At 48.1% G+C, this 27,990-nt stretch overlaps 1 protein-coding gene across 1 annotated transcript; it reads right to left on the bottom strand.

Moving 5' to 3' along the window:
* Nucleotides 1-54: 54 nt before the first annotated feature.
* GDPD4 (glycerophosphodiester phosphodiesterase domain containing 4) lies at nt 55-27,990 on the bottom strand. Its single transcript, XM_032200619.1, has 16 exons — nt 27,919-27,990; nt 17,839-18,047; nt 17,333-17,436; nt 16,593-16,686; nt 12,866-12,925; nt 11,339-11,437; nt 9,906-9,999; nt 8,229-8,374; nt 7,804-7,886; nt 6,862-7,012; nt 6,113-6,337; nt 5,141-5,298; nt 3,417-3,564; nt 2,341-2,423; nt 1,427-1,509; nt 55-949 (listed from the first exon to the last, which is right to left on the bottom strand). The coding sequence occupies exons 2-16, from the start codon at nt 18,019-18,021 to the stop codon at nt 918-920; spliced, it is 1,743 nt and encodes a 580-aa protein (XP_032056510.1). The 5' UTR covers nt 18,022-18,047; nt 27,919-27,990; the 3' UTR covers nt 55-917.

The raw sequence follows: 27,990 nt of genomic DNA, 5'->3' as shown, positions 1-27,990 counted from the left end.
GTATTTAAAACATCACTTACAATTTACAAAAGAAAAAAAAAAAAAAGTGTTTTATTATCTGTTCAAGTAGAAATGTATGGCTTAAACCCGGAGATGCTCACACCTCCCTTGCATGGGCGTGGAATTCCTCCCCCATATGTGCCAGCAGCCACCAGGAGAAACGAAAATCAGAATAAATGCCAGGATGCAGACCAGGTAACAAAGACCTTCCCAAGGGAAAAGCAAACTGGACACCTCGTGGAGCCAGCTCACGCCTAGCTCCATGAAGAAACGTGTTGTGCTCCTGGTTATTGTCCCAGTGGTTACATGGCCAAGGCACCAAGAAATCCTTTAACACCTGTGGAAAACACTCCCTCCCCTACAGCCAGGGTGAAGCCTGTCCCGTTTGGGTTTATGGCAGGACTTGAGGAAGGGAAAGGAAAATCTGAGCTGTCCCTGCCTGTGTTATGGAGAGGCACAGACCCTGGTGGGCCACCCAGCAGCACTTGACCATCGTGGTGGGGCTGGCGAGCTCCTGGGGCTGGAGAAGACCTGAGAGGAGGAAGGGAGATGGTGGACAGGAGGCTGGAGAAATGTGGGCAGCCAAGGGCAAGGAGGACCAGAGGGTGTTTGCAGCGAGGATAAAACAAAGCTGCACAAACAGAGGGCTTACATGCTGCAGGAGGGCCTACAGGATGAGACAGCAGCGGGCTCAGGGGGAAATGGTGGTTCCTACATGAATGTTGCTGGGGAATTTTAATCCTTTCACCATAGTGCACAGCTTCGTCATGGACACAGCCCCATCCGTGCTCCCCTACACCCCAGGAACCCCTGCCAGGCATGGGAAATGGCTCCTCCTTGCCAGGCAGACCCTCTGGGCAGGCTTCGCTCTCCGATCCTCTGCGAGACAGCAGGTCTGCGCCTCCTCCTTGCCCCTGTCAGGCCACGACAGCAGGCATGTTGCTGAGCTCTGCAACAGAAGACGAGCAGTGAGCTACTGACACACCTGCAGCTGTTCTGCCAGCTGTCACGAGCAAACAGCTTGGCCAAAAATAAAAAATAAAAAAAATCCTGCAGTTGGGTCATTTTGTCTGCTCCTTTAGTCCAGAAACCTGGAGCATCGGGGTATCCCCAAGAGATCTGAGAGTGCTCAGTGCCTTTGTGTTCCCTTTTCACAGCATCCCACAGCAATGCAGGTCAGAGGGGACCTCTGGAGCTCTCTGGTCCGACCTCTGCTTGAAGCAGAGCTCAGGTTGCTCAGGGCTTTGATGAAAAGCAATGTTCATCACCGGGGAGGAACCACAGCACTGCCCCCGTGCTGAGATAACCCATCAGTATTTCCGCATGACATGGGCACCCGTCACCAACCCACCCGGCAGGCCCCCGGTGCCCCCACAGAGGTGACCCCGAGCAGGATCCATCTCCTGCCCCTCCTCGCCCCGCTCACCTGTCCTGAACTTGTTGTAGGTGCCGCTCTCCAGCATCGAGCCACCATCGTGGGCACAGCAGGAGAAACTCCTCTCTCGCCACCTGCCAGGGGCAAAGTGCTTGGATCAGGCCACTGCTTGCTGCAGTTCCCCCCGCAGCTCTCTGGAGCCCCGATCACCCTTTTTCTGCTTTGTCAGGGCAGGACCTGGCCTGGTATTTGGGGTTTGCTCAGCTCTTTAGTGAGAAGGGATCCTGGTGCCCAGCTGGGATGTCTAAGTGTCCACGTTTCACGTGTAAAACAGCATTTTGAAGGCACTAAGCCCTCCCCATCCTTCCCAAGCAAAAGCAGAGCTGTCATCCATGTGGAGCTGTTAACCACAGCAGAGCTGAGCATCCAGCAGCCTGACCCCGGTTTCTCCCTAATTAAACCTAGATAATGTCTTGGACAGCACTGGAGGAAAGAAAATACAGTGTCTGTGACACTTGGATATGTTCATCTGTGAGGATGGATTCCTCAGTGGCCCTGATATATGCAAAGAGACATGAGGTGCACAAATATTAAGGAGCGCTCTCCTCCTAGATTACATCAAATGTCCAAATAATGTAAATAGGAAAAATAGAAAAATCGGTTTGTTTTCCAGCTTTGACAACTGGATTCTGCTGGTACTCTCAACCCACCAAGTCTGCACTGAATCCTTTGGGTAGGCAATGTCTGAGTTCCCAAAAGGAAAGGGAAATATATAGCAAGCAGGAGCAGTGCAGAGGTTTTTGGAAACTTCAAGGCCTTTTTTTTTTTTAATTATTCCTAATCCTTGAAGAGGAAGATGTCCTCTGGAGCAGTTTTAAACCTTCAGGTCACTGAAAGCATCCCTTCATTCCTCCGAGGGGGACAAGAGATCAGGCTAGCATGGCCGCTAGCAGCTCAGTACTTACCAGTGCAGAGCGAAGATGAGTGAGATGAGGAGCACAGAGGCCAGGTCCGTCAGGATCCACATGATGTTGTACTGCTGCGGCGTCTGGAAGAGAACAACAGAGGACGTGTCCAGCACCAAGGACCCTAAAACAAACAAGAAGGCTGCTCTAGCCCCTCCTTGCTTCTTGATCATGGCAATTCAGCTCCCTGGTGTGCATGTGAATGCTTTGAGAAATTTGGTGGCATTTGAAAGAGGTCACCTGCCAGCGGGTGTTGGTGCTAAATCATCAGTCAGTAAAAACAAGACTGCTGCGTGGCCACGGAGACTGGACCACATCGCAGTGAATACAATAGGGACTTGTTTGGGCAGGCAGGCCCTGTAGTTTTCTTTGCTTGCCTATGACATTAATATTAACAGATGGCCTCTGGTTGCTCCTGGCAAAACTGTCCTTTAGTGAAAACCACAGAGGGGCTGGGTTGGTTCCTGCTTCAAGTCCAAGAGAATCTGAAGGTTTGTCCTCACATCAGACCTCCTCTGCCCTCAGAATGGACTGAAATGATGCAGTTTGCTGGATGGGAGATGGGAGAACTGTGAAATCTACTTCAAGAGTGTGAAACCAGTCAGTCAGAGAGGTAAGCTGAACGCAGGGACTCTGGTGAGACCAGTGCCCCAGGTGCTCCGCACACCAAGTTTCTGAAGGAATGCAGGAGTTCCTGGGATTTAGGAACTTCTGACAGCAATAAGGTTCTTTAGAAGCTTAGAAATTGAAATCCTCGTGTAGTATCTGCATGTGCCCTCAAAGGCTCCTTCCTTTAACCCTAGACAAGTCTCAGTATGACTTATTTTTCCCTCATGTCAGGCCTGAGTCTCCAAGTCCAGCCAACTAGGGTGCTTCTCCATGGGCCAAGAAGAACCAGGAAATGGGGGTGATGATACCCAGCATGGCTCACATGAATGAGGTGAACCAGGCTCATGTTAAGTCTGACTGCATGCAGAGGGACTTTATCCATGTATGAATCAAACCATGGTCTCTCAAGGTACTCATGAATATCTGACTATTTTGTACCCTGGGAACAAGGGAGGATCACTGCTTACCATGAGGAAGAGGGGCTGGCTGAGATTCTTCAGCGTGTGGACGGCATTAGTGGTCACAGAGTGTGCCCCCGAGCACCACGCCAGGGAGAAGAGCCACGGCTCATTTATCACGTAGAGGTTGGTGGTGATGTTTGCCTCCGCGTATTTCCTTTAAAAGACCAAGAGGCAATTGCCTTCATTAAGAAAAGCAAGGAGGTTAGTACTTCCTTGGGGCTGAATCAAGGAGAGCTGGCAATTCTGTATGGCAATTCTGTCCTAACTTGCTATGGGACGTAGATCAGGAACAGAAAGGAAGCCCAACCAGCCAGTAATTGGTTGATAATATCTAATTCCAACCCCTGCCATGGGCAGGGGCACCTCCCACTAGGTCAGGTTGCCCAGAGCCTCTTCCAGCTGGCCTTGGGCACTGCCAGGGCTGGGGCACCCCCAGCTCCTCTGGGCAGCTTGGGCCAGGCCCTCAGCGCCCTCAGAGGGCAGAATTTCTTCCCAAGGCCTCCCTGAAGCCTCCCCCCTGCCAGGCTCCAGCCGCTGCCCCTCATCCTGGCCCCACAGCAGAGCTGCTCCAGCCCCTGAGCATCCTCGCGGCCTCCTCCAGGCCCGCTCCAGCTGGCCTTGTGCTGGGCCCAGAGCTGAACGCAGCGCTGCAGGGGGGGCCTCCCGAGAGCAGGGCCTAGGGGGACAATCCCAATCCAGCTGGGGGCTGCCAACTCATATTCAGTATTTCACCTAAAAACGCATTTGTCATTTCCCAATAGTGTGTTTAAAATAATCTTAAAGGTCGTTATTCACATTTCATATGTGTGCAGCAACAGCTGGCTATTTGTGAAGTCCTTATGAGTTACTGAAATTTAATATGAAGTGATACCATTTCTCTGTATAACACTAAGGGAACGTATCATCAGTATGAGCACATGTAAATTTATCTACAGTCTGCCCAGGATTTACCCAGATGGATCTACCTAGCATTGTAAATGTTGGGAAAATTATCATTAAGAAAACATGAACATGATTATTATCCAAAGGGCTAACCATTTTCTTATAATTGTTTTTAATTACTTTTCAATGCTTTTGAGCATGGGAAAAGAAAAAGAAATCCTATATACAGAAGGAGAGCTGGATAGGTAAGACATTTCATGTGGGTTTTTAAAAATATCACTGTTTATGTAAGAAAGACAATCATTTTGGAGAATCCTTCAATAAATGTGGAGCCTTCCACTGGAGAGAGTACTTTGTTAGTGTGTCCCAAGCAACAGAGACAATAATGAAGTCTCCACAACACTCTTGCAGATGGTATTTTGTTCTCTCACCACACCATTATGCACTCACACTGACGTTTGTGGAGGCCACAGGAGGTTAAATAGCTGTGGGTTTTTTTTTGTTCTCCATGGTTCGTTATTAGCAATATTGAGGATGGCATGTGTAGAAACCAGGAGACACCTGAATTCCTCTAGTTAGAAAATCCTCAGATCCCAGTCAAGTAAATATGGACTTGGACAAGGCGGGGTGCAATTACATATGCTACCTCTTGGCCATACACAGAGTAAAGAGTTGGAGTGAAATAAAGTCCTTCAACTCCAAAATGCAACAGGGTCGGCCACTTAACCTAAAAGAGCTCTTGCCAGAAATGCTGTAGATCCTGGAGCTGGTCACTGGAGGGAGGCATTGCCACACACATGAAGCAAATGTCCTCGACAACAGTGCTTAGGGCTGAAACTGCAACCTACCGGATATCTTCACTGGACATTTCAGTGTAGGCCAGATTGAGTTTGACAATATTGTCCATCAATAGGTCTTCAACTGGGGCTTTAGTGCCCATTGTCTGCTGAAACCCGGGAGCAACAGAGTGAACAAAGGACCTCATATCATTCTCCAGCCATAGGACCTGCAGGCAACAAGAGGACTCGGTGAATTCACAGTGAGCTCACTAATATGCTATGCCCTTCAAACAAATCCAGTAAAGATAAGATCTTGAGGGACTTAACCCAGCCTGTCAAATGATATAGTTCTTGCAGTGATCAAAGCACATGTAGATTCAGGGTTTAAATTTGCAAGTCACTTTCATCAAGAAATCAGTATTCACTGTTCCTTCTTATCAACTTGAAATCAGTAAGAACATTTCACACAGCCCAACAAAAGATGTGGTGTTTGAAATGAATGAAAAGGCTACTTTGGTGAAGTAAAAAAAAAAATGGGAAAGGCAACAGAAAATACTCTGTTCTCCCATCCTCCTAGCATGGGAGCAGATATGGATCAGCCTAACTTTGGAAATCAATGGATGTATAACCTGCTCCACATGGATTTAGCATCCATCCTAAGCAAGGAGTTCACAGTGAGGGAGGAAGGCAATAAAGCCTCCCAGCTACTTTAATTTAAACCAGGAAGTTTCTATGCAATATATAAAATAAGCAGGGGTGGCTTATTAGGGTGTAGGCTGACAGTTATCACAGTGGTGAAAAGACACAGTTAGGGGTCTAAGGCATCACTGGTCTATCTACACTTTCTGATTTGCTGTGTTGCTGTAGCATTATGCCACTTTGTACCTGCTGAGGTACTGATAGTAGGACTATATTCCAAATGATGCCTCTGAAAACAGTTGGGATGCAAGGGGAAAGACTGAATGCTGGTGAAGTCCTGCCAAGCATGACCCCAATTCAGAGAACAAGAAAAAGGGATACAAAGAAGAGTGGCCAGCCTACCAGATGGGGTCTAATCCCCGACTCGTTGAGGATGACTTCCAGGGTTCTGTTGATCCACGAGTACCTGTAAGGATGTTTCTCTGGAGGGCGGTAGAGATCAAAGATGACAAGTTTATTCTGACTGTCTGCGAGGCGCAAGAAATTACTTAGCTTGTAAATTGACTGATTCATTGCCTGGTTTTGATCTGCCCTTGACAGTGAGCCCATGCATGAAAAGGGTTTGTCCTAGAAAGAAATAGATACAAAAATGAAATCAGTCAGTCAGTCACATCTAGTAGAAAGCTGCATGCAAACGTTTCATATCTCTGTGAAGGAAAATGTTTGACATCCACCCTCCATAGGTGAGGATATTCTGTTCTGCTTAGCTCTTCTACCTGAGAAACAGGGATAATTAACCCAGATGACACTGCTTCTGGGACATAAATTGTGTAGCTAGCTCTGCTGTGATTCTCTGTCCCACCACTTTAGCTGTATTACACACAGCACCTTGCACAAGCAGCTGTTTTCTTCTTTCTTCAGCCCATCTGTTCTGCTGCTGCCACGATAAGGAGATACAAGAACACCCACCAGCCAAATAAAATAGGTCTCCTGGGCCTAAAGGCCAAAGGGACAAAGCAAGGAGACCCCAGCTGATGGAGTTCTACTGACTTTAAGTCTGGGCTCAACAAAAAGTTTCTCTTCTTTCATACTAATAAGCTGTAGCCAGCTGGTGTCTCTTCTACAACATCACAGTCATTTATGGTGCTTACCTTAAGGAACCATGCTCCAGCATTCAACTCCTTCAGGGCATCCCAGGAGAACAAGGCTGCATTTTGAGCAGTGTCATTGGGATAGACCTCCTTGACGTTGGTTGTCCTCCTCAAGCTGCTGTCATGCATGAGGAAAGGAACGCCATCGTAGCTGTTGGAGAGCAAGAATTCAGGTCACCTGGAGTGGAGATCATTCATGGCACAAGCAGAGTCAAACCAGGTGAGAACAACGTCTGGGCCACCAAGACACCAAGCTATTCCAAGCTTAAATATTGCTGGGTGACCTTGGTGAAGCTGCACCTCACTGTGACTCGTTTTCTTCAGGGGCAAAGTGGAGATGGTGGCATTGATGCCTGTCAGCCCCTAAAAGTAAATGGGTAGTAACTTGTGGCCAAAGGCTCTTTTTGCTGACACCAGAGCGCCTCTACAGGTTTCAGAGGACTGAAGTTTAAATGGATAGGAAGGCAAAATTCTCTTTTATAGAAAGGTCTTTATTAATAGAACACCTAAGTATTAGTATTTTAGTTACTAAGTGCCTAGAAACTGCTCATCCTGCCCAGTAGGTCAGAAGGTCATGGCAAAGAGTCCCATACACTAAGGTAATTAAAGGTCTAATAATTACGACAATGACAGCACAGGTCTAACCACAATTTTCTGGTGGTTTCTAGGCCTGATAAAACCTTCACTGAGGCCTGGAAGTCAGACCACAGTAGGGGCTTGTCTTTATGTGTTGCAGAAGTGTTTAAAATACCCTGTAGAAATAATGATTGTTAGATAAGAGCTTATTGAGAAGAGCCATGTCCCGCAGCCCTTAGCATCATGCATCAGCTGAGGGACCCTCTTCCAGCTGTTGACAGAACCAAATTGCCCAAAGTTACATAGCTCCAAAGGCAACTCTTAGAAGAAGTATCTGCTTTGGGAGGTGTGATGTTTTCCCCTTACCTAATGGTGACATCTGTTTCAAGACCATCCCCACCATGTTCAATTGTCTTCTGAAATGACATCTCAGTGTTTTCTGGTGCCAACTGTGGAAAAAAATGGCCTATGAGCAGACTGGCTTTAAACATACTCTGGACGACTCTGTAAATACTTTCTGTCTCCTTGTAACACCTGTTTTATATTAAAGGACCACCATTATCTTGTTAAGTCTCCTGTTTGCTTTCTTCCACCTTAGCCACCAAACCCACCATGTTCCCTGTTAGCAAACCCACACAGTGATCGCTTGGCTGACAGCTCCAAACTGAAATGTCTCCCCTTCCACCCTCCACTGATTTCTTAGGAAAAATAAAAAATAAAAATGATGATGATGATGAAGGCAACAACATATGGGATGAAGAAATGATGTAAAATAGCTTCTGCAAACCTACCATCGGTGCTCCGCGGTGTCCAATGAGGGCTGGCTTTGGTCCAAGTGTCCCCACCTCTCTGATGCAAGGCGAGTACATCCCCAGAGGTATCAAGAAAAGAAAGAGAAGGATAGCCAGGTATGGACCAACAATTACCACCTGAACAACTGCAAAAATTTGAAGGAGGAATGCTAGAGTTAATCCATTTGGTAGCACAGTGTTTGCCTTGCGGTGTGACTTTTAACACAGCCCTCCAGCTAAATAACTGTTGGGCTTTGTCCCATCCCATTTTCCATCCCTTCTTCCCCTAATTTTCACCATCTGTCCAAACAATACAGTCCAGGACAAAGAAGGATTTGGGCTGTTTAGGCTAGGATTGCAAGTTTTGTGCTGCAATTGCATCTCCCTATGCCTTCCTGCAAGACACAGCCTTCACTTCTTTTTCTTTAGTGATGGTGCAACGCAATTTCCCCCACCTGTAGAGGGATGATCCTCAAAAGAAGGATGCTTTTTATTTTTTTCTTACTCAGATAAGAGCAGGCAACATTTTAAAGTTTCATTCCCCATTAAAAAAAATTAAAAAAAAATAAGAGGAGGAACCTTTCTCCTCCAGTTGTGCTCCATCCCCTCCAGGAGAATGCTTCCCTGGTTCCTTCAGACTGCTGTTAGTGGCTTTCTGTACGTGACATCCTACTGACTGCATGGGTACTGCATCTCAGAAACCTGCCAACTCATTACCTATGGTCTTTGGAGTCTGTTGACATGTTACTCAAGAGTCCCAGTGGACAACCTTCACCTCAGAGAATGAAACAGTTCCTCTGAGAAGCACCTATGCTCCAAAATTGATTTTTTAGGTGGGTACCACCACCCCTCTGCACACTGTATCACTGGCTCTGAAAGAACTTGGGGTTACACCAAGCCAACGTATGAAGTTGAGTGACCAATAGGCACAGTGGGATGTAAAGTCTTGGGTCCCAAAATGTTCCTCCCTACCCCCAGCTGCAATTAAATGTAGAGAAATTCCTAGGTGGAAAAAGAAATGCTCCCACCAGCCTATTCTGTCTGAGGCCAATGGTTTCTGGTACAAAGCCACATCCACAGATGGGTGTCATGTAGACAACATTGAAAATATGGAGAAATTAGGTCAGAGAAAAAGAGCTGGTGCCAGAGCCAGGCTCTTAAGCAGTTGTTCTTGACTCCTTTCCTTACCCTTCTTGGAGCTCTCAACACCAAGAAAGGAAAACAAAATCCTTTAACAACCAATTTGAAAGCTCTTCTCCCCAACTCATCTGGCTTTTCCTAGGATTCTCTATTCTGGACTGACTTTCTGAGACAGTGAAGCTGAGCATAGCAATTTCAGCCACTGTCTGCTCACTTCTTCAGAGGGCTGACAAAATTTCCATCCATGATCTAGAACTTGGGGACTTTAGCTAATCTCCTTATCTTTAGGGCTCGTCACTACCTTGGTATACGCCAAAACTCTGCAAGGTATCATGCAAATCACTATCAGATATAGGCAGACCCAAGACAATGCATGGCGTAAGCCCCAGTCCTGCTAATTTATCTGGAATAATCAAAAATTAAAGTTCACCTCCAGCTGGAGTGTGGATATGGGAGGAAAGGGCTCCTGCACACCTGATTTTCCACACTGACAAGTGTCTTTTGTCATACAGGGAGCAGGAAGCAGAGCTACTGTACCTTTCTTATCTGCTCTGATGGCATACAGAGCCATGGGCCAGGAGAGGAGGACCATGATGGTTATTGCCCCTATGTGGAGATAGGGGGCTGTGATCTGGCAGGAAGAAAAAAGGATTTTATTCAAAGGATGAAGTGTGGATACAGACAGAAACAAACCCCAACACAGTTGCAGCCTCCCACATAGATGGGCTCCTGCTGTGGACACCAGCAGTTTATCTTCTCTCCCACACCCAGGTTGGATCCACAAAACTCCTCTGGAGTCAGGGCAGAGAGATGTTCCAGGCTGGTTCCCCACACTGAGGAGTGCTCCTCACTTCAGTATAAAGCTCTCCTTTCCTCTTGTCCCTCAGAAAGGGACAAGTCTGTCCTTGTCCAGGATGGTTTGGCAAACAATCACCTTTACTACTACATCAAAGCCTGTGAACATCTTTCAGGGAGCAGCATTTTTAATCCAGTCTAATCCAATCCAATCTCATCCAGGCAACAGTCATCTCCACTGCAACTAAATCATCAATCTAATGTCAACAAACTGGAGTTTCCTCAGCCTTTCCTATCACTTGGTCCATGCCCAGTTTTCTAAAATTTAAGGTTTGGAGAAAGCAGAAGTCATTGAAAGGTGTCATCGTGTGTGATACTGTCTGCCCTGGACACCTGATGCCAACTTCTTTTGACCAGAAGCAGGATGCAGTTGCATCAACAAAGGTGCCACCTGAGATGGCCAGGATATCTGAGATAATTATGCAGGGCTAGTGGACAGGACACAGGATCTGCAAAAGACTCGTGTCCTTTGGGAACAGCAGCAGGAGGCCAGGTGAAGCATCTCAAAGGGCATGAACACACAAAATAAACCACACCTGTGGGAAACCCAAAAGATTTTGTGTCTCCTCTCCATCCTCCTCCCCTAGAGACTGAAAAGGGGAGGAGAAGCAGAAACTTCCTCTTTACCTTTGCCAGAGCATTAGCCCTGATTCCTATCCTCAAGGGATGAAGCTCTTCTGGGTCACAGGAGACTGAAATCGCGCTAATGCTAAAAGCTGCTGAACTGGCATGAGCTGAGTAGGGAGTGAGTTCTTGCTCCAGTAACCCCACCAGCCAAAGGGTCTGATTTACCTGCCCTCAGTACCTGCTAATTAACAGTGCACTTACAACAGGTTTGCCAAAAAAGTTAAAAAACAGGACGTGACTTCCAAAAATGAGATATAATACATCAAACAGATAGCTTGATACCAAACTTCAGGTCTTGGCTCCTTCCTTCCTATGGGAAATGTTAAGTCTTAATAAAAGTTTATGCAAAACTGCACAGATTGCCAAGAAAACCCATGTGAAAAACATTTACCATATGGAATAATTTCCACTGATTGCCACACAATACTTCAAGAAAGCAGTGTTTTAGTGTTTTTTTCAAATAACCTCCTTTCAAACAAACCTCTTACCTGGAACGAGAGGCGGACTGTTTTCCACTGATCACCCCAGAGTACAGATAATATGAAGAGGGCTGTGATAGAGAAGCCCAGGACAAGAAAAGTCCCAATCTGTGGAGATGAAAAGGACATAAATAAACTTTGGCATTTCTGCATAGAGTGTGCAAACTGTTTGCCTAACAGGCTTCTTTAAGCAGCTTGGACTCAATAAATTTGGGATGCACAAGCTTGGCTGTGCCAGTTCGTAGACAAAGAGATCTAATGGGACTAAAACCAGACCCACGGTGCTATAAATTGGATTTTCTGTATGGCAAAACTGATTTTACAAGTTAAGTACCTAGCCTGAGTCAGCCCTCAAGGCTCCCTCTATAGTCATGGGAAAAAGAGAGGAATTTACAGACGTGATCCATTTCCACTTGCTGTATGATAAGAGATGCCTCTCTCTGTCTGTTGATATAGATGGAGCCTAGATGAACAACTATCATTAAATCCTGTAGTTGGTTGAATTCAGAAGCACCAAATTAAACCCAAAAGAGACATCAGCACAGCTCCCTTATGCTGAGTTGCTTTGGAACTGGATTCAGCAACTGCAAACACTTCTGTAGTTCAGAAATAAGAATTTAATCTTTAACTAAAAAAAAAGGGAAGGGCCAGCTCTGTGCTGGGGCTTCTTGCCCAGGTTGGTACCAAGAAGTTATGATGACAGCTCTTCCTGGAACATCGTCTGTCTGCTGAGAACTAAACACAAGAAGAAATTGGACCAAGGCCCTAACCAGTCTTCAGGGACATCCTACAGATCAGCATCCTAATAATCAGTCCCTAATCTCTTCCATATAGGCATGCAGCCTCAGTATTTCCCACAGATTGCTCTACAGCTTTCTGGTTCTTCTGGAGGCCCATTTTTGATAGTGAAAATGACTGTTTCCACTGTGTAAATGAAGAAAAAGAGGATCAAGTATTTTGACATTCAGCTATTCCCCTTCACTGCAGGATTTTCAATCTTATTATGCTTTCCCCTAAACTGCTAGAGGCTTATTTTTGACAAACCTCACCTGGCTTTCAAGAATTTCTGAAGAAAGGTGATTCTTATGCATCTTTTTGCAGCACTGTTTTTAAAGCTGCTGGATCCTGCTACAGGGACTTACACTGTGCTTCTCATGGAAACTTTGCCTTTGTCTACATGTAACCACATGTAGGCTTGTCAAATACAGACATCCTCACCTCAGTGAGTCACCATGGGCTCCTTTTAGAGACAGTGGGGAGAAAAGGTACTTTAGGTGTGATTCATCTCATCTCAGTTTAGGTGTCTGTGACCAGCTGGATGATTTGCATCCTTGGAGGGTTCATTTCCCTCATCTGACTGCACAGGGAGCTTGGGGTGATTAGCTCACTTGGAGATTTCATTAGTGTGTATATTAAAACCTCCTAAGATTAATCTCTTCCCTCTCTCCTATGACCTAAGCTGTTTTGCATGCAGGGAAACAGCACAGGCTGATTGTTCAAAGCATGGTTAGGGTTACCAGAAAACCCTCTCCCCACCTTGTGACTCCAGTGCAGGTACAGCTGCTGACCTTCTGCAAGCAAACACATCGCTAGGACCTGGGAAACCAAGAAGAGATAGTTTGTATCTTGGTACAAAATGAGGCATTTCTGGAATTATTTTTATATAGGGAAGTCACTTTAGGCCTTTCTGCAAAACAGCAAGGCAGGGCAGGTGAATGGAGAGAAGTGGTTACTGCTACAGTAAATACGCTCCTGAAATGGCCAAGCACACACCAAAACTGCCTTGTAGGATCAAAACCTTCTCATGAGTGACAGATATTTGAGCATTTTGGGGTACACACTTTGTGAATACAAACTCTGATAGAATATGGCCTGGGCCAGCATCCATGACATGAAAAATATAGCAGCAACCTTAATTGTTTTCTATATATTTGTTGTCATTAGAGGCATATCATCCAAGGGAGACAGCTCAGGCAGTAAAAGTCTCAAAAAAAATAAATAAAATACAGAGCAGAGAGCAAAGGAAACCGCACGTTGACAGTAATTGCAAGAAATGCAAGAAATGCACATCTCAGAACATGGAAAACTGCCTTGGAGATTCAAAATGTCTGGTTTGTATTAGGTTAATTTTTAATCCCCAGCTGTGGCCCTACGGCTGGTGTGTTCCTTTTCCTGCTGGCAAGTTGGAGCCCTTGGGAATCAGGGTGCCATGAGGCACAGCACAGACCCCAGACAGGGCAGGAGACAACCTGAGAGGCCCTGAACACCAAGGATGAGGGAAACGAATCCATGGCTCTGCTGGAGACTATCTTCAGGTTGTCACAGCAAACTGAAGAACCTGGTGATGAGTTTCACCAGCCCAGATACCTTTTGATAAGTTTCACCAGCTCAGATGCCTTGCTGCTGTGAAAACACGTGGGTCTATGCTCAGGTGCATGGAGAAAGCTTCCCAACAACTGTAAGGGATGGTTGGGAACCAGTATCACCAGGTATGAGGGTTTAGAGAACAAAACATCTCTTAGCAGACATCAGTACTCCACTGAAACAATAATTTATGATCCAAGTCCCTGCAGAAAAAGACACTTCCAAATTTTCCCCTTGTCTGCAAGCAATCTTACAAAGATTTGGTCCTTCCAAGGTGCGTCCAAATGCCTATTTCAGAGGCTGTGCTCAACTTGACTCTCCCCTGCTACTATGGTGTAACTTTCCTACAAAAGATGCAGCACATCTGGGGATGCCATTGGAGGAAAAGCTCTTTCTTAGGGATAGAAGCAACAGCTCATTACCAGCTTACAAGAAGAACAATCACCAAGTTTCATCCTCGGCTGGTGAAGGAGGAGCTCTTACAGTTACTCCACTGGTCACTGGAGGAGAATATGTCTTGATGGACCAGTGAGATGATGTGATGTGGACAAGATCTGTCCTCTCTGTGCTCCGGCTCCTCAAAAGCTGCCTCAGGAGCTGTCCGATCTGCTCTTCCACAGAGAGCAGCCGTGTTTAGTGGTGTCTCACACGGTTCCACCTACAGCAAGACTTCTTCAGGCCAAAGGACAACCACCACCAGCAGGTCTGGCTCCTCCAAACTGCTCCCACACATACCCTGGGATCCACTGCAATGGGGACGTGACAGCACAAGCCAGGTTTCTACATTCACTTTCTGCCCAAAAAAATAAATGGAGGCTTTCAGGGCTTCCATGATACCCCGATCTCTCAGGGATGAAGGCTTGAGGTCACTCTTTGGACTTCAGTGCTAACATACAATTTTGAGTCCTCTTAGTGTATGAATGCAGAGGCCCCAGCACATCTGAACCCCTTTACATTATAAAGTCACGAGTTACCTCCCCAAAAATCACTTGGAATGAATGTGTTTGAGTGAAGAGAGGCAAATATCATCTGCTGTGTTTGACAGACTGAACAAGGAAATATTTTTCTTCTCCGCTGAGCCCGAACTGTCCTGCAACAAGACCCCGCAGCTTAACCTTTTAGCTCTAATGGGGATGAGAAGATTGCCTTGGGAGTGATAACAATTAAATTAATTGAAACTGATTGTCTGAAGAAAATTACACTGATGCATGCAGGCGGAGGGAGCCTTTGCACAGACAGCAAGTGCTTTGTTGGGCAGCACTTTGCCCAGCCACTGGTGGCTGCTGGGCAGAAGAGTGTTTGCTTCAGTGGTTCACAATAAGGATGTGGAAGGAGGCCTCGAGGCTCCAGTTGGGTGGAGGAAGAGATTATGGTACTCACAAACAAAACCACACCAAGCACGCCTTGCTGTAAAATCTCTTCTCCAGCAAGGGCATCACTGTGCTCAGCCTTCTGACGTGCTGGGCTGCTGATGCGAAATATCCCAAGGAAGCATTGCCTGGGTGAAGATCTCCAGTCCTCCCTGCAACACGTGGAATCCTCCCTCCTCCACAACACCATTCGATGTCCCCGCAGGTAAGGATGTCTGTCCCAGGTGATTGAAATTGGCTGATTCAGCCAAAAAACTGTTGAGAAGTAATAGGCAGGCAGCACAGCCAGCCTCTTAGGAATCATAGGATCATAGGAGTCTTGCCAAATTAGACATGATGGACATAGCAATGCAAGCAAGCAGGCCAAGTGCCCTTGGAAATACCCAGTGACTTTGGGTGGATTAATTAGCAGCTTCATGAAGATGAAGAGCAATGATGAGGCATCTTTAGCAAAGCTCAGAGTTGCCCAAAGTAGCACTGCAACCACCAAAGCACCCACACTGATCCACTGACACCAGGAAAGCTAGGTAGACTTAACTAAATAACAGACATTAAGCTCTACAGCCACCAGCAGGCCTCAAAATCCTTGTAATTAAACATTGTTATTTGTCCTACTTAGAGATAAGTTAGTCCACAGCTTTTATAACATTACTGATTGCTTGTAGCAAGCAGCTGTCCTATTTCTCACTTCGTTATTTTATTGCTAGCACTGAAATAAAATCACTATTTATTTGTACTTCAGCAGGGACAAAGGGGCCTCAGAAACCTGTTGTGTTGGGCACTGCGTGAGCAAGGCTAAAAGAGGTTCCCTGCCATGGGCAATTTACGGGCTGGCTGTATGATGAGACGTCAATGAAGGGGTAAGAGCAGCAGGAACTGATGATAAAAGCCAGTTGCCTTGGTCACAGAGGTGAGTCAAAGCCACAAGCTCAGCCCCAGCACCTGGCATCTCAGAACGCAAGCTGGAGCGGGAATGAGACTGAAAGTGGGGAAAATTTAATGGGATTTGGAAAAGTGAAGGCCTCTCTTTGGGCATAAAGTTCAGGAATGTTTGGTGACCACATCTGCAGTCTCCACCTGGAGGCAAACCCTATATATAACCCTATAATGTTTCCCTTCTTCTCATGAGCTTTACATTCAGGATTTGAGGAATAACTGCTTTGACAACACATGACCACTACAAGACTCAGATCTTCATACTTCCCTGCTGCCAAATAACAAAATTCAGCTTCCACATAACCAAAACTGGCACAGCTTTGCTTGTTTTGAAGGAGAAATGGGACAAATTCACCAAAGGGAAATCACTGAGAGAAATCACAGAACCTACATCTAGCTCAGAGACCCCTGTGCTGAAAATGCTCATCTACAGGTGGAAGGAATTATCACAAATCCTCGTTATGTTCCCAATCCTCCCCAGGTAGCTACTGTCAAGTGTCAGGCGTAGGCTGAACTTTGGTTTGACACATTAAAACACCCCTATATTTATTTTCTAGGCCCATAACTCACTCCTTAACAGGAGCCTTACTTACCAACAACAGCGCGATGTACATGAACAGGATCGCAGCCACTACCAGGAGAACAAGAGACCAGAGGAACCAGAAGCCCAGGTTCCCATAGTTATACCTAAAAAGCAATAAAACCTTATAATAGCATTTGTGGTACATCTTATAATAGATTTTTTGGTGCTTCAGCACAGGGCTGGAGGGAAAATATATTTGAAGGAGAAAATGCCAGGAAGCTGGAGGAGCTACAGAGGTGTAACCCAAGGAGAGAGAGGGAAGCTTTCCTTTTTACCTAAAGGCTCAATAATATTATTACACCTCCCGTCCCCATGGTATTTGAGCTATCTGGATGGCATCTAATTTTAAGGACCAGAAGGAAAGGATTTACCTAAACCCACACTGCTTATTTCTCTGTCTCCAGACTGGGAGCATGCAATTCCCTTTGCTCTGAGATAGCTCTGCTGCCAGCCACTACGCTTCTTCAGAGGGAACAGGAAAAAGAAAAGAAGATGAAGGGAAGGAAAGAGCCATTTAGTCCCTTTCATTCACTATTTTTGCAACAATGGTTGTTATCTTTCTCACAAATCCACACTTAACACTTGTACAAGCAAAGGGCAGAGCCTCAGCACCTCTGGAGACCCTGGGAGTTCATTTTGGGTGCTGGAACCAAGACGTGAAGGGACCAAAGGCTCGTGACTGAAGTGCCCTGCCTGCCTGGGGTGTCTCGTTAAAACCTGAGTGGGAAAGGAGGAAAACGAGGCACTTACCAGTCAAAGTTGTTGTAGTCATTTTTCGCTTCACCCCACATGTACAGGAAGACCAGAGAAAAGCAGAAAGCTCCAACGAGCAATGGGAAAAACACGCATTCCCGCTAGAGAGGGGAAAGAAGGACAATCGGTCAGAGCCTCATTTACTCCAAAACAAGCAGGGCAGGCTCCTCCTTGGGGATCTCCAGCAGCCGCCTGGACGTGGGGCTGGGCCCCCTGCTCGGGGTGGCCCTGCTGGAGCAGGGCTGGCACCACAGGGACCCGCAGCTGCCCAACACCACCAGCCACTCGGGGACACTCTCTGCATGGTGGCACAGACAAATTGAGCCCACCAGAGAAGCACAGCAACCCCTCCAGCCCCTGGAGCTGCCATCTAGGACACCAAGAGACCATGGTGGGCTCTAAGGGAGGTCAGGCCTTTGACCCACAGCATCAACAGCTTCTCAGTTTGGACTGATTTTCCCAGTGCAGAAATGAATATTTTTGCTGATTCTGAGCTGATTTACCGTCTTGCAGCAGCATTTCCCAGGCTCAGTCCTTCTGCGTTGGTACCGCTTCCAGCGGCAGCTGTAGAAACCCGCCAGGCAGGAGATGAAGGGCTGGTGCTCGTACCTCTGCAGCAAGTGCCGGCGTACCACCTTCAGCTTCCCAAACTTGATCCTCTTGAGGCTGGTGGAAGTGGCCTCCATCTGAGGAGCTTTATCTCATCTTCCTCCTGCAATGAGATCACAAGAGTGATGTGAGTCTCCTTGCCTTCAGGTTAAACTTGTCAGAAAGAGAGGAATTGTTCCCAAGAGGACACTGAGACCAGCAGGAAAGGTGTCTAAGGACACCCCACCAAACTTTATACCCCCAAGAGAGATGTCTAGAAGAAAATTACGGTCATTGTGAGTCCCCTCGGTGGTCTGTGGTTATAACTTTGGGGCTCTGCATCACCTCTGAGGGAACCTCTGCCTCCCTTTCACTATACAGGGAAAGGAAATCATTAACTTCAGCCCTCCTTGCAGATTCCCAAATAATGTCAGATGAACCTGCGATGAACTTAGCCATGGGAATTAGCTCAATATCGCTGTGACCTGTCTGCAACCCCTTACCACTTTAAGCAGTTCAGGTAGGAAAGGGACCAAAACTCTCCCAGGGCTCTCCCTCTTATCCCAGAAAAACTGCAGCACTGCAGAGACCGATCCCTGATGGAAAAAAACATTTCCTGACTCGAAGAGCTCTACTGGCAGCGTGTTGCAAGGCCAGAAAGAATAGCTGTAAGGATGCACGCATGGGAGATCTGTTCAAAATCAGGATTTTAAACAAACACTCCGGTAGTAAATTGCAGCCGATGTTAGCAGTGAAGCAAACAGCACAAGGGTTGTGCCAGCAAAGAGTAATTAGCCCAGCAAGGCTCTATGGAGACCACGAGGAAACATGAAGGAAAAACAGTCCTGTGTTGGCAAACAAGCACCACGATCCATCGCTTCTTTGGAGCACAGAGATATCCTGAGATGCTCTCCGAGTGCCATAGTGCCCCTCAGTCCATACGAGTCATGTTCAGGTGCAGGCATTTCTGCTGCAAAGTCCCAGCTCAGGAGTCCAATCCCCTTAATTTATCGGATGTAATAACAGTGATTTAAGAGCAAAAACGAACAGATTGCTGCAGTACCCACGTGGATAAAATGTACATGCAAGTAGTTTGCAAACAACTCCAAGTCCTGCGTGTCTTTGCAGAAGTGAATGGATAACAGCTTGCAAATTGACACTACATAAAAACAACCCAAAAAAAAAAATAATCCAGACTTATGATCATTTTGCAGAAGGCACAAATGAAACAAGATGCAAGTTAAAACTGAAATGATGCTCTCCTGCTATATTTCCTGCTTTTTATTTGCAGCCTAGCAGCAGCTGGGCTGCAAAGGAGAGGGGATGGAAACGAAACACAAGAGTTGTCAGTTTGGGCTGCTCCTGACCAAGAAGTGCCAATGTGTGCCATGCCCTGAAAGCCTTCCTAAGACAGAGATATTTGCCCATCCAGGACATTCGGTTCACCAGCATCAGATCCGGAGGCAGCAGGAGGTCACCCCCCGGTAAAAAATTGATGCTTCTCTCATGTGGCGATGTGGTGAGCCTGCTCTTGAGTAACACCAGGCACAGGGTGGGTTGTGGGCTCTGTGCCACCAGTGAGTGGAGCAGATGACATCCGATCCTGCTGTCCTAGTCAGCTGGCCTAAAATATGCCTGGCATAAGCCCAGCGATTGCCAAATTGCCCCAGCTGTGTCTTCTGAATGCATTTGAACCTTCAGAGCTGTTACCAGAAGGTTTACACGTGCCATGCGGGTGCAGTATTTGTTACCTTCTAGTAGGATTCCTAGACCACGATTTTCCCCATCAGTGAAGCACAGCATCATTTTTTCCCCAGCCCTTGATTTAACGCTTCATCCTTTCCCTCCAGCAATAGGAATGAAGACACGGGATCAAAACCAGCAGCTCTGCTGTCAGAGGACCATGAAATTTGCTATTGCATTCCTAGTGGGGACACGAGGCTCACACATCGATATTTATCTATCAGCATATAGGATTTGACAGGAAAACAGATGGCAGAGACCTCAGCACATCGTCCTCTCCATCTGGCTGGCGGGATGTTAAATCTGGATGTTAGTCTAGATGCAGGACCAGCTCTCTCATAAAAAGGGCAGGTGATGGAGATACCACCAGCCCCCAAGACAGGCTAATCCTCTCTGAACCAGCTTTACCATTAAAAGGTTTTTCTCCATGCCTAGCCTCCTGTGTAACAGTTTAAGCCCACCACATCACGACCTGATGGTGATGGATCTAGAGAGCAGAGCAAATGTTTCCTCCGTGATGTATTTCACAACTGTTTGGCTGACTGCCGTCTCGCTGGAGCTTTTGGAAGGGGTAAGCACAACATCTCACATAATGGGAAACATTCACGTAGTGGCCTTTAAGAGAGCTTCGGCCTTAACCACAGCCAAACAAACCAAGGGATCCTCTTGAGCATCCGCTTCCTGGCAGCGTGAGGTGGGTTTGGGATGGCCACGTGCAGACCTCAGAGCCCTCGGTGCTCAGAGGGTTCCTCTTGTCTCACGGCTGAGCCCTGGGACCCCGGATGATGTCCTCAGGGGGCAGTGGCACCCACCGCTTGTCATCCTTTTGGGAAACGACACGTAGGAAGCTGAAGTTTTGGAATCTCAGTTTGCAAAGCCCCCCATGGCTGCTCCTGGTCCCACTGGGCATACGGGGCTCACGCTGGAAAAGCAAATGGGAGATTCAGAGCCCCCACGGCTGTAGGGCACTGCTGGGTCCACTGGGGAACAAAGCACGGGAGATGCTTGAGATATTGAGTGAAGACAGCATTTGTGTGTAAATTCAAAGGAAAGGGTCGATAGGGGGCAAAGAACGTCGCAGTATAGGGTGGGTGCAGAGTCCAAAAGACAGGAGGGCCACACCAGGATCTGGAGCAGTTCAGCCATTGCCAGGACACAGCAAGAGACCTCACAGCATCTAGATTTGAAGCAGAGTGCTGCTAAAACTTGGAGGCTGCCTGCAACCCCTCCCCAGCTCCACCAGACAAAGGTAAATGGCTGGAAAAAGCAGACAGCAAACCCCAAATCCGCTCACTGAGAAAGCCACGGGAGCAAAGAGCAAGCAGGAAAACATGCATCAGCAGGAGAGCAAAGTTTAGGGATTCAGCAAGCGAGCCATGACAGCAGGAACACATGTTTTCCAGCTCCGTAAGCCCAAGAGACCTCAGGTCTTTCCCTTGCAAACAGAGACTGTTTGCTCACAGATAAGAGTCCCCGTAATTGCAGGCAGTTTTGCGGGACTGCTCATTTCTCGCTGCTCGACGGAGAGTGAGGAAAAGCATGAGAACTAGCCCGGGGGGTGGTGGAGAAAGGAGCTGGAGAAAAAAAATTGGGAAATATATTCAGCTGCAAAGCCTGGATGCAGAAGGTAGTGCAAGCAGAGCTGGCTGGAGAGGCAAATGCACGAGCAAGGAGAGGGTCCTTGCCTAATTATTGCTATTATTATTATTATTTGATGCTTATGGCTGGGGAATTCATCTTCTGAGTGGTAAACAGGTACAGAAGCCAAACCAGCCTTGGTTCTGCTTGGATCGCAGCCTTGGTTCCCTCTTGTCCCACTGCCTTTGCTTTCTTTTCCGAGAACAGAAGAAGTTTCACACAGGGAAGGAAGAAGGCTGGTATGAAACACGACCAGTCAACACCTCCCCGTGATACGGGATATGCATCCTTTCCTTTCCTTTCCCTGGCAGGTGATAATTATGATTTATCAGCAAGACATTCAACAGCTCCTTTATTAGCCCTAATTATGCCTTGCTTCTGCGTGGGATCCCAGGGAGGATGTGCAGCTCGACTCCAGTATGTGCAAAGTAGCCCCGAGGACTGATTAGCTGTGGGTTTGAGGCAGATGACAGCCCTCAGCGTACAGAAATGCTGGGGCTTACCCCAAAATAATGAATGAACGTGGAAAGTGAAGGGGTTAACGAGGAATAAGTGCTCCTGAGGCTGCAGGAACAATACTCGATTCATTTTGTGTGCTGCTGCACACCTCCAGCACGCAGTGGCTGTGGTTTTCAAAGCTCTGGGGAGGTTTCCAGCAAGGTTAATGTCCCGTGTTTTGCAATATGCCTCCGTAGTTTGAACGGTCATAAATAATCACGCCTGCTTCAGACAAATGAACCTGCAAATGCAGATGAAGCCCTGCATCTCCTCGGGTTGCAGGGGGACTTAGAGAGGAGTCTTGGTGCTGGGTCCCACAGGTCGTGAGCTGTGCTGGGGAGGGGTGCTGTACCCTGCCCAACACCCAATCTTCTGCTCAGATCCTCCCATGGAGAAGCAAACATCGCTCCAAGGATGAGGAAATCATCACCTCAAAGCAAAGCCATGCATTGTCCATGAGCGTTTGGAGCAGAAAAGGTACCTTAATCCCTGCCTTTATTCCCGAGGGCTCATCATAGGAACGAACACCTCAAAGTTGAACCACATTTTTGCCCAACTTATTTTTTTTAACTCCTCCTTTCCCCAAAAATCATTTGGTCTCCCTTCACTTCAAGATACCTCTCCCAGTACTCTCTCATGTTTTGACCAAGTTTGTCCCCAGCCCCCGGGGTTGACTCATGATCCTCAACCACTTGCAGAGCCCTCCTTTAACCCTAATCATCGTCATCACAAATCCCAGCTGGTTTTCTTCATCTTCAAAGCACTTTGCAGGCTGCCTTAATGAATGCATGCCTAGGAAATCGTTGGCCAAGCCTCAGAGCATGTGCGATGGATTTTGTGCAAATGCTTTCAGTTTTGTGTCGAAACAGGCAAGGGGAAATCGTCGTGTTTGTCAAAGGGTCTCACGGAGCTACAATAGATTTTTTTCCCTCTTGCCTGCTAGGAGCAAAATGAGTGTTTTGAATAAAGGCAATGAATTGTAGCTTAGTGGCATGACATGAAAATAAAAATAAAAGGAAAGAAGAAAAAGGAGGGGTGGAGAAAGACTTCCCAAGTGCCACAGCACTGGCTGGATTTTGGCTGGACCCATCCTTCATTGCACGGAGACTTCCCAAATGGGCTGGGTGGTTTTGGGTCTGCTGCCCCAGTCCCTCCATCTACGAGGGGCAGAGGTGTGGGGCTGGCACGTATGGGGATGCTTTCATCTACAGGAATTCTCCTTTGATGGGGAACGGGAGGTAAATCCCAGCACGACTGTCCTGTAGGGTCAGGGTTTGAATTATTTTTGCCTGCCAGCTGCTTGTAGAGATGTCCCACCCCACCTACCTTTCAGAAAGGCCCACCCAGCTCACCCCGCTGTCCTTCTGGGAAGTCCTGCCCACCCCAACCCTCCTCGTAGAAGGTTCCATCAGCCCTAACTGTCCTTCCAGAAATTTCCACCGTACCACTTGAGTCAAGGCAGCCACCTACAGCCTTCAGCCCACACCACCCTTGGGTCCCCAGGACTGAGGATAACAAAGTCCTAAACTCTGACATGAAGTGCTGGCCCAAACGTAGCAGGTTTTTATGCTGTAGCATCTTTTTTTTCCGTAATTTCTCATGAGCTAAAGCATGGAGAGGGTCCACTTCAGCCACGGAAGGGCCTGAAAAACATCAGAAATCTCAAAATAAAATAAAATAAAATAAAGGGTCGATATTCACTTATAGGACATGGCTCTTTCTTCCTCCTAGAAGATGAATCAAAAGGTCTGGAAACAAGGTGGGGATACCCAGGGGCAGAACTGGGGGCAGTGCCCCAGGAGAGCCAAGGTCTGCACACCAGGGTTGCCAGGTATTGGGGTGTTAAAGGGCTCTGCTTGCGCCGAGCCCCAGCATTGCATCGCTTCCCAAACTTCCCTTTCGGGCTCGTTTCATTCACGCCCACGAGAGAGCTGAAGGGTTGAGAAATCCCCCGCTGAGCAGCCAGCGTCTTGCATGCGATGCTGGAGCAGCAGCAGCAGAGCCGGGACGTCCTGGCTGGGACAGGAGGTATTTGTTTGCTTAAAGTGAAGAGGGAAAAGGAAAAAAAAAAAAAAATTAAAAAAAAAAAGCAGAAGCAAGGCTTCTTTTTGTCCTGTAGTGCCACTTCGGTGCCTCTTCAGACCACTAGCCACCATGGTAGCCACCAAAACAGCCACGTGTGGGGTGGCTGTGGCCCCATTGCTGGGCCCTCAGCAGTTCCTTTCTTCTTATTTTTTTACCCCGAGAGCCTTCATGTAGCTGAGGGATTGATCCTACACAAAGCTGATCCTTCGTAGAGCTGATTTTTAACCCACGAGCTTGGGTTACAGCCCCACATTGCTCAGCATTTGGATGCCCGTTATATGGATGGCCATATATTTGGAGATATATTTCCTCCTCTGGGCAACTACAGGTGGGCAAAGGCAGAAATTAGCCCCAAAAAGTCATTTTGGTCACCCCAAGAGCGAATGGGGAGCACTGGGGGGATCCTACCTACAGGTCAAGCTGAAATGGAGTCTCAAAGCGGACTGCTTTGAGAGGAAGCTGCTCCCCACACTTCGGTGTGGTCAACAGGAGGGTTTTGTCCTCACCTTGCTCGTGGCAACTTTGCAGGTGGTGCAGGGCATGGGGCTGTGCCCCTGGGTGGCCCTCAGCTCTCCAAAAAGTCTCTCTGCCACCCTTGAAAAGCAGCAAAAAGGGCTGGGGAAGGAGGAGGAATAAATCCCTTGGAAGCCAAAAAAAAAAAATAAATAAATTAAATAAGGAGCTCAGAAAAGAAGGGAAAACATTTCTTTGAAGATAAATCCCACTTTGTGCAGTTCAGCACGTCCTGGCTCAGCTCCCTCTCCACTCCTGGGAATTCCCAAGCGTCTCTTTGTGCCCTGCTTTTCGGGGGAGATGATGGGATGGGGACGCAGCGTGGGGGAACCCCATGGGCCCCCCCAGCCCTGCTGAGGGCAGAGCAACGCCGCCAGCTCCATCTCCACGGGAAGACTTTGTCCGTCGGCCAAAAGGGGGAGAAGAAAAGAGGTCTGCAGATCACATACCTCCGCCGGCGGCTCTGCAGAGCCCTATTCAGACAGGACAAAGGACTGGGGCCCTGGATGGTCACCGCCCCGAAGCCCCCAGCGCCGGCCCTCCCGCGGGCTGCCCGTGTTAAAGTTCAGGGTTTGGAGCAAAACAGCCCTGCAAGGAGGGGAGGCAGGGACGCTTTCCATGCCGTCGGCCGGAGGTTTCTCTATTCAGCTACCCGCAGCATCCATATGCATCAGGGCTGGCCCTTTTTACCCCGTAACAATGCCGCCCCGCTGTTCCCAGCCTCCCAGTGCGGTGGAGCCATCGCTCAGAGCCTCCTTTTCCCCCCTCATGAGCATCTCCATCAGTGCTCATTCCCTGTAATTTATTTAGCCTTAGAGTTTGTGGTGGGTGTTTTAATTATTCTGGTTTAATTCCTCTGGGACCCATCTCCTCCGCGTTTGAGTGGTTACAAGGAGTGAAGAGGAATGGGCACAACTCAACCCATCCAAGAGTAGACGTCTTGGACAGGTTGGATGAACACAGCCAGAGTGCCAGGGCATGGATCTGGCCCCAGACATAAGGACATTCATCAATCCAACCCCCAAAAAACCCAAGGACCATTTCTTGGGCTTCCCAAGTTGCTTTGATACAAGTATGGCCCTTGGGCACCAAAACCCATTGCTGCCTGGAAACCCTGCCCTTGTTTGGGGTCTGTCCCTGCTGCAGTAGGAAGAAATGTAGGATTTCTCCATGCGTGGCTAAAGGAAGCAGACACGGGGACCCCAGAAGGTCAACAGGCTGATTGAAGGTGGCAGTTCCCAATGCTGTAGTGCCTCGCTCTTGTGGAATGGCCCCAAAAACGTCCCCAGACCAACAGCCACCATCACCCAGGCACAGCCTGGCAGCAGGCGAGGGAAGGAAGAGGTAAAGCACGGGCTGCATAATTTGGGGGAAGGAGAAGGAAAATGGATCGGAGCCGAGCACCTGCGTTTCACGCCCAAATTGGGGTTTGCCCAAGCAAGAACCTTTAAGAAGTTTTCAGGGAAACGGGGCACTTTGGAGAGAGCTGACCCCGCAGAACCTCTCAGACCGCTTTAAGGCATGAATCAATTAAAGCAATCACGGAGCAAAGGTTAATCAGTAGCGAGTACATCTTAAGAAGTAAGTAGCCTTTTAAAAAGCAATTGCTCCTGCCAATTCCTTCCTCCCCCCCCCTCTCCCCTGCTTTTCTAAAGGGGCTTTTAGTTCTCCGGCTCTGGAGACCTTCCAAAATAAGTCCTGTGATTAAGGGCGGCTGCAAAATCACGTGGCGGCAGGGGATGGACCCGAGGTGGCCACAGCAGCTCGGTACCACGGGGGGCTGAACACCTTCCAGGGGCCTCCAGCCTAATTAGAGCAGATGGAGGCGGGAGGGACGAGGGATTGCTTTTTGAAGTTGTGTTTGAGAAGGGAGGGTAAGGAAGGGACTGGCTCCAAAACACGTCTCCCGTGGGATCCTGAGCCCGAGGGATCTTCCCAACTTCTTATCCCATCCACTCTTTGTGAAATAGGAGAGGGACAAGCCACCACGAGGTCTCTTGGGCAGGATTTGCTCCATGTGGGGAGGAGGCAGGATGCCATGTGCCGGGTTAGGGCACCTCAGCTGAGGGGTGATGCCTTCAGAAGCCACTTGCACGCAATTACAAATATGTTTCTGAAGCTTCTGGACTCTTGCACAGCAAGAAAATTGCCCCCAAAAATCTACAAATGTAGAGAAATAAAGCTTCTTGTACGTCCTGGCTGGTATTTTATCACACTAAACACCACCTTACATCAACTTTTTGCACGGAGGAACTTCCTGAGACACATGCAGTCCCGCAGCAAGTGATCACCAAGATTACAGAGCTGCTTTTTTGTCACCCCCAAAGACACCTCAAGCCCAAAAGACACCTCCTCGACCCAACGCCATGCCATATTCTGTGATCCTGTGATTAGAAAGCCACAGGACCAGCTGTGACACCCAGTTTTCTATTTCTCTGCAAAGTTTGGAAACCCTGGAAACCCTGCCCACCTTTTAAACATTTCAATAGCAGAGCTGCAGAGAGACAGCTTTGGCTCCCTCCGCACGCGGAGCATTTTTCCAATTACAATCCAGCTGGTCCCACGGCACGTCCCGCGTTTTCTTTTGTTAAAGGCAGCTAAACTCTTCGAGCAGCTGTAGGAAATTATTTCCCTTCTCCTTTCCCCTTCCACCTGGTGTCGTGTGCCGGAGGATAAGTCCGGAGAGAGACTCCCCTGGGAGACCAGGAGTCCCAAAGTAAGAGTAGGAGGGAAGAGAGGGTGATGCACACCCTCTGGACCTCCAGCCAGCTGAAATCTGCATTATCCAACCCAAATTGGTCCTCAGATTGACACCAGCTAACCGAGCTGCTCCTGATTTACACCAGCACCCAGCCCCACAGCGGGGCACCCAGCCTGGGGAAGGGAAGGGGTCGCCCATGGAGCTGGCTGGCAGCGGGTGACAAACCCGAGAGCCTTTGCCCCTTTCCAGCCACCCCGATGATTCGCAGCTGTTCCCAGCAAAAAAAAAAAAAAAAAAAACAAAAAGAGGCTCCTTTCTGCCGTTTCCTATGGAAACAGCCCTTTATCTGAGGCATTACCAATGCTCAGCCCCCAGCTCCAGCAGCCCCACCGCCCACCCACCGCTCACGTCTGGCCCCAGCTCCCTTTCCTCCCCTCAACAGGTGGCAGCAAACTTATCTGGCAGGGGTGCCAGCGCCAAGCCGGACTCCTAAACTCCTTTTTCTCTCAAAAAGATAAAAATAAATCACCGGGAACCCCCCCGATCTGCAAATAATCCCCTTTTGTTCCCACTTCTCCCCATCCTCCTGCTTTTCGGGCTTTGTTTCTCGCCGCCACCCAGGCAGCAGCCGCGACAATCGCCCCGCTGTCGGACGCCAACCAATGCCCTCAAAACTCCAAAGAATAAAAGAAAAGTCCTAAAAAATCCATCCCCCTCCTCGCAGGGCTAACTTTCAGGGCAGGCAGGAATGAGCCAGGAGGGATGCATTTTGCACAGAGGGAGCATCTTTAGCGCGAGGACGTTGGAGGTAACTCACCTCGCCGGGACGCACATGGAGGGGTTGTTTGGGGCTTTCTGCTGCTCTCGGCTTGCCGTGTCCTCTGCTCGT

Source organism: Aythya fuligula, chromosome 1 (genome assembly GCF_009819795.1).
Source record: "Aythya fuligula isolate bAytFul2 chromosome 1, bAytFul2.pri, whole genome shotgun sequence".
Taxonomy (NCBI): Eukaryota; Metazoa; Chordata; class Aves; order Anseriformes; family Anatidae; genus Aythya; species Aythya fuligula.
This window is presented reverse-complemented; position numbering and strand designations above follow the sequence as displayed.

Coding starts and splice junctions, on each gene's coding strand:
- GDPD4 (XM_032200619.1), bottom strand. CDS start 18,021: ATGGAGGCCACTTCCACCAGCCTCAAGAGGATCAAGTTTGGGAAGCTG. Junction 11,438..12,865: donor ACCTGCACTGGAGTCACAAG/GTGGGGAGAGGG, acceptor TCATCTCCACAG/ATTGGGACTTTTCTTGTCCT. Junction 2,424..3,416: donor GCCAGCCCCTCTTCCTCATG/GTAAGCAGTGAT, acceptor GTTCTCTTCCAG/ACGCCGCAGCAGTACAACAT.